The sequence below is a fragment of the Gopherus flavomarginatus genome, chromosome 18 (assembly GCF_025201925.1).
Source record: "Gopherus flavomarginatus isolate rGopFla2 chromosome 18, rGopFla2.mat.asm, whole genome shotgun sequence".
NCBI classification, from domain to species: Eukaryota; Metazoa; Chordata; order Testudines; family Testudinidae; genus Gopherus; species Gopherus flavomarginatus.
Window position 1 is genome coordinate 18399717 of NC_066634.1, and position 6650 is coordinate 18406366.

Here is a 6650-nt window from a genome sequence, read left to right on the forward strand (position 1 = left end):
AGCTCAATCTAGGTAACAGGATTGTAATTAAACGCTGGACAAGGCTGACACAGAGGGAGAAATTCTGGGCTAAATGCACCGGCACTAACCCATCCGTGAAAGCAGGTTGGCAACTGCTCTGTGCCAAGAAGGCTGAACCAGCGGGAGCACTCCAGGCAATCGACAGCCCTCGCAATTCAAAGAAAAATCAAATGAAAAGTGGGCATTCGCCCCTTCCCCACGCAGCACGGCAAACAGAGTTTAAAAGCCCTAACCCCAACTCCCGAAATTTGCAACAGTCTCTGGATTTTATTCCTTCCCCCCTAGCCCAGGGGCATTTCCAGGAGGCAGGTGGCCACACCCCCCTGGGGCTATTTCACTGCCTAGCCGGTGAAGTTGTCCACAAGGTGCTTCTGAGGCCACTTGCCAAGCCCTTGGGAGGTCAGGTGAGCGAAGAGCTGTTCCTTGGCGCTCTGGTAAGACTCAGCCTGGCTCTAAAGAGGGAGAAAGAGGCACACTGTGAACTGGCCGGGGCATGGCGGGGCTAAAGGACTCGAGCAAAAGGGTTTAGGCCTCGCAGTCAGACGGGGGTGAGAATCAGCCCCACGTTACAGAGCCGGAGCTGGGGGCGGGGGAATGGACCAGAACGGGGACTGAGGCATAAACTGGAGAAGTGATCTGACTAAAGTCACATGCAGAGTCAGTGGCAGATGGGAACAGAACCCAGGAGTTCTGCCCCTAAGTCCCCATCTCCCTTCTCCTAACCACTATAACCCTCTCCCCACTCCCACAGCTGGGAGCAGAACCCAGGAGTCCAGACTCCTACCATTCTTCCTGACATAACCTCACACCCACCCTCCAGTGTCTTCCCTTCCACACTTGGCAGCCCTCACCTCATATAACATGCCCCCTTCCCCATCCCTGCCCCCCGTAGCACCCAACCTTGGCTTGGTGGTAAGTGGGCAGTGCCAGCAGGGCATTCCTGTTCATCTGCTGCGCCACCTCCCTGAAGTATCGCAGCATGGCGGCTTTGCAGATCTGGCTGGGGAAGACCTGGTCCTCCGCGGCGGGGTTTCTGGAGGGGAGGGTGTGAAGAAGGAGATGCTCAGATAGAGGAGGCAAAGGCAGCTCCAGCTGCTGATTAACAGCCGTGGGTGCTAGTGACACGGCTTTATCCACAGACTGGGGACAGACACACTTCGGCCCCAGTGCCCCAACACCCGCCCACCCATCCACAGCCAGCCACAGAGGAGCCAGTTACCACCGGCACCTCGACTGTTCTCTGCCATTAGGAACGGAGACACTCGCTCGTGTTACACACGGGCCACTGGGCTGGGGCAGCTCTGGGCGAACACCCAGCTGCAGCCACACTGGAGGGTGAACCAGGCTCCAGTGCTCATTTCCGGAGCCCCCCAGCGCCAGGGAGGGGGGCTTAGATGGGGGCACTGCAGGAGGCAGACACACCATCTGGGGGGAGCCCAACCCCCACCCCTGTAAACTGGGGATCATCCCCCAGCATCCTCAATCCTGCTGGCACTAGAGGACCAGTCAGGGGACTCAGGGGACCCAGAGATTAATTCCCACCCCCGCACCGTGATCCCCACCCCACCACTCACTTCAGCACAGGCAGCCCAGTGGTGCCGTCCACCCGCTCTGGGGCTGCGTCCCCACGGCACCAGTTCAGGCTCAGCCTGCTGCACTCGGCGCTGGAGCTAAGGGGGCCGACGTGGGGTCCCAGGAAGAAGCAGACCTGGTGCTGGGCATAGGGGGCTGGCAGGTCGGCCTCGGGGCCCAGCTGCAGCCGCTCGTTGATGACCCAGTTCAGGGCAGGCTGGGTGGGGCTGGGGTCCGCTGGGCAGGGGGAGGAGAGAGGCAGAAGCAGCTGTGAGGCCATTGCTGTGTGGCCCCTTCCAAGGCATTGAGCCCCCCTGTCCTGCTCCCTGTGGCACAGCGCCCCCTTGTGCCACGCTGGCATCAGCGCTGTGCAGGGAGAGCGCCTCCTGCTGAGTCTCTGTCCCCTCCCTCCCTGCAGCACAGCACCACCTTGTGCCACGCTGACATCAGCGTTGTGCAGGGGGAGCGCCCCCTGCCGGGCCCCTGTCACCTCTCTCCCTGTGGCACAGCGCCCCTTGCTGAGCCCCCCGCCCAGTGGCACAGCACCCCTTGTGCCACGCTGGCATCAGCGCTGTGCAGGGGGAGCGCCCCCTGCTGGGACCCTGTCCCCTCTCTCCCTGTGGCACAGCGCCCCCTTGTGCCACGCTGGTGTCAGCGCTGTGCAGGGGGAGCGCCCCCTGCCGGGCCCCTGTCCCCTCTCTCCCTGCGGCACAGCGCCCCCTTGTGCCACGCTGGCGTCAGCGCTGTGCAGGGAGAGCGCCCCCTGCTGGGACCCTGTCCCCTCTCTCCCTGCGGCACAGCGCCCCCTTGTGCCACGCTGGCGTCAGCGCTGTGCAGGGAGAGCGCCCCCTGCTGGGACCCTGTCCCCTCTCTCCCTGCGGCACAGCGCCCCTTGCTGAGCCCCCACTCCACAGATCCTCTCCCGAGCAGACCCCTCCACTCTCCCAGCACGGTGCCTCCATCAAGCCCCCTCCATGCTCTGCTCCCTGCGGCACAGTGCCCCTACTGAACCCCCCTGCACCACTGTGCTCCCCACTAGCCCCCCACACCACTCCCTGCAGCCTGGCACTGCTACTGATGCCCCCCCCCACGCATTACACCTCCCCACTGAGCCCCGTGCAGCACAGCACCCCCCCCCTCAGCCCCGCTGCCCACAGCAGCCTCAGTTCTCACCTAGGATGATGCTGGAGAGGTACAGCGGCTCCATGAAGTGGCTGAGGAGCGCCCCCTGCAGGCCCAGCACGCTCCAGCGGTTCAGCTTGTCGCTGCCGGAGGCGCAGCAGACGCAGGCGGCCAGCAGGCTTGCGGGGCAGCTGGAGACGGGCGTCAGCGTGCCCTTGGCATGGACGTAGAGGCTGCCCAAGGGCTTCCTCCCAGGGAACGGGATGCTGCAGTGAGTGGGGTGGGGGGACAGGCACGGCGGGTCAGAGGGGGGCAGGGGACAGGGCCATTGGGTTGGGGGCAACTTGGGGTTTATCAGCCACTAGAAAAAGGGCTGATTTCTAGGGAGAAAAGACGAACAGGCCCCAGCCCCATGGCAGCAGCCTCCAGCATGAACCCACACATCTGCCCCTCAGCAGATCCCCACCATCCTCAGCACCACACCCCCAGCACCTCCCTGCCACCCCACTGCCCCTCAGCTCCACCTCACTGCCCTGGTCCCCGCCACTGCCTAGTACTACTCCCCATCTCTGCCATGCTCCTCTACGCCATGGCAGCACCCTGCCCCCTAGCTCCCTCCCACTCCTCTGCCTCCATCACCACACTGTTGATCCCCAGCTCTAACCCCCCAGCTCACCCTCCCACAGCAATGCCACCCCACACCTGTGTCCCCTGGCACTCCCCAGCATCGCCCTCCAGCCCCCAGACTCACGGGAAGTTCTCGGAGGCCCCTGTGGGCACGCAGCTCAGATACAGGTGCACAAAGACCTTCGGCTTGAGGGCCAGCAGCCCCTGCTCTGCTGAGGGCTGGAAGATGCATTTCTCCCGGTCCACTGGCTCCTTCACGCTGCACCACAGCAGAAGCTGTTTGTATAGGTACCTGCTGGGCCGGGGAGGGAAGCAGAGATCCCCCATCACCGCCAGGACTGGTCCCACAAGAGCTTGGACCCCTGCCCCCACCCCCACAGGACCGGACTGATCTCCCCAACCTTCACATCCACCCATAAAACCCCCTCAATTGGATATACGACTAGATCCCGTTCGCTGCCCCCATCAATTTCAAACCCAGCACTCGTCACCCCAACTTCTCCAGCCCATAGAACACCCTAAATTCATCTCCTCCCCCAAGGACTCGTCCATCCTGTCCATACAGTGGGTTACAGAAGGGGAGCTAGGAGGCAGGACTCCTGGGTTCTATACCCAGCTCTGGGAGGGGAGTGGGTCTAGTAGTTAGTGCAGGGGGGCTGGGAGTTAGGGTCTGATTCCTGCTATGGGAGGGAGTCTCCTATTATAACTACTAGGCTCCAGCCTCGATAAGGAGAATCGGGCCCCTCCCTGACTGTTATGGGCTGGCTCCTCCAGACCCCATTGGCCCCTCCCCATCTCTAGCCCGTCCAGCCAGCCTCACATTGCAGCTTAGTGACCAGAGCACATCTCACCTCTGCAGTGCCCGGCGAGCCACCACCAGGCCGTGCATGTCCTGGAGCCGCCAGCCTCTGAAATCCAGCCAGCCACCGTAGCAGGTATCACCAGTGCCCAGCGCCACCAGCTCAAAGGTCTCCCTGCAACCCTGCTGCGTGTCCATCACCTCTGCAGGGCAGGGCAGGGCAGGGCAGGGTTAAACCACAGCGCTGGGGCACCAGGAGGACAAAGACTGAGGAGGGAGGGTGGAGGCAATGGGGTCAGGGGTTACCTGCCCTCATCACTGCCCCAGCCTTAAACTACTGTGACTCCTCCAGTTCAGTGATTAGAGCTGGGGGAGTGGGAGCCAGGACTCCTGGGTTCTATTCCTGGTTCTGGGACTTCTGCATCACTTAGAATTTGGGAGAAGGAAGCGGGCAGGTTTCCTAGCTTATATTCCTGGCTCCGACCCTTAAATGACACTCCCTTCTGAAAACTGGGGATAGAACCCAGGAGACCTGGCTCAAAGCACCAGGGAACGCACCAACCCATCTATGATCAGCCACCCATTTGTTCTTTCACCTGCGGAGGATTCTCCCCAGTCCATAGACCCCAACCTCCCACCCCACAGGGCTGGGTGCTTCTCTCCTGCCGGGGAGAGCGCCACCTCTGATCAACACACACCACAGTGCAGCCTGGGTCAGACCCCTGCAGGCCATCTGCCGCCTGGATGCATCTGCTCAACCGGTTCCTTCAAGGGGAAGGGTGAGCTTCTCCTGCAGCCATCCAGCCTTGTGGGCTAGTGGGGGGGCTGGCAGGGCCTGGCCTTGCCAGATGCGCCTCACCTCGCTCCAGGATGAAGGCTGCCACACTGCTCTTACAGCTCCAGTACTGCGGATCCCCTGCCAGGAGCCGGTCGAAGGTGTCGCTGGTGAGGGCCGCACAACGATGCACGTGGGAGAGCACATTTTCTGCAGCAGGGGGATGGGGAGTGTGAAGAGAGCAGATCTGGTCCCTGGGCATCAAAGAACTCTGCCCAGACACTGCGGGGATGGGTGTCAGTGTAACCCCCTTATGCCAGGTGGGGGTCAGACCGGGCACACGGGGGGGGGGGGGGCAGTGCAACAGAGTCAGACTGGGCACATGGGGGGCAGCAGCAGAGGGACTGAGCACACCGGGGGAGCAGCGCAACAGGGTCAGACCGGGCACGCGGGGAGCTGGGGGGAGCAGCGCGATGGGGTCAGACCGGGCACGCAGGGAGCTGGGGGGAGCAGCGCGACGGGGTCAGACCGGGCACGCAGGGAGCTGGGGGGAGCAGCGCGACGGGGTCAGACCGGGCACGCAGGGAGCTGGGGGGTGGCACCATGGAGAGCCAGGAGGGGGGAAATCATGAGCAGGGCACAGAAGCATGTGGCATGAGAGGCCAGAGGAGAAGGCCTGGGAGAGGGCAGGGTTCAGAGCGACGCAATAGGGTTGGAGGGGCACGTGGCATGGGAAGCACCGATGGGACCAGACAGGGATGCCCAGGCCTGGGCACGGCTGGGGGAGAACAGTTAGGGGAACCCCCAGGACTGGGCCCAGTGGGGCCAGACAGGGCTGCCCGGGGGCACCAGGCTCTTGCCTGTGACCCGAGGTCTCAGGAAATAGGCCTCTAGCCACTGCTCTGAGGCTACAGGACAAGAGAGAAAGTGCTGCCAGTCCCAAGAGGCAGGAGGAGCGGTCGCTTTAGGGAGCACCACAGCATCCCCTGCACAAGGTAGGACCCCTGGGTTCTATTCTCCGGTTTGGGAGGGGAGGGGAGTGGAGTCTAGTGGTTAGAGCGGGGGACAGGGGGCTGGGAACCAGGACTCCGGGGTTCTATTCCCCAGTTCTCAGAGGCGCTTGGGGGGGTCTAGTGCTTACAGCAGGAGGTCAAGGGGAGGGCTGAGAACCAGGATGCCTGGGTTCTACTCCCCGTTTAGCCACTAACTCCCTAGAGATTAAAGATCTTTGTTGCTCAGCATTATCAGCACAGGCTGGGGGTTCTGGGGTCCCCACCTGGCTTTATGGGGCCAACTGCCCAGTGCTGCTCTGCTCAGCGTGACCTTCACACTCACCTGGGTTCCCCGTCTCCATATGGAGCAGCTGGCCGGGGAGCACTGGATGCAGTGAGCAGTACCCTGGGGTTTCTGGCACACGTTCTCAGGAACAGCCACTCACAGGGGACACAGGGCGGAATGGGCCCAGACAAGGGCTCTGCAGGGGGACTGACACCAGGGATGGATATTGACACAGGCTAGGGGGAAATGCAGGCATGAGTCTCTCCAGCTAAACTCACTGCACCCCGGCCTCACTGCCCACCCCATAGAAAGCCCTCCAGCCACCGCCTGTATCCCCAGGCTAGGCCATGCTATCCAGCCAACCACACCCCCAGCCTCACCCTCACCCTCCACTATGCCACACCATCCATCCAACCCCAGCCCTTTCTACCAACCCCACACTACGCCATGATGTCC

The 6650-nt window shown here is 62.6% G+C and overlaps 1 protein-coding gene across 1 annotated transcript; it reads right to left on the minus strand.

Moving 5' to 3' along the window:
• Positions 1–268: 268 nt before the first annotated feature.
• On the minus strand, positions 269–6425 carry ADAD2 (adenosine deaminase domain containing 2). Its single transcript, XM_050927842.1, has 8 exons — positions 6252–6425; positions 5001–5126; positions 4194–4344; positions 3467–3634; positions 2767–2981; positions 1596–1830; positions 922–1054; positions 269–473 (listed from the first exon to the last, which is right to left on the minus strand). Exons 1-8 carry the CDS (start codon positions 6268–6270, stop codon positions 363–365), a joined length of 1158 nt encoding a protein of 385 aa, XP_050783799.1. The 5' UTR covers positions 6271–6425; the 3' UTR covers positions 269–362.
• Positions 6426–6650: the final 225 nt, after the last annotated feature.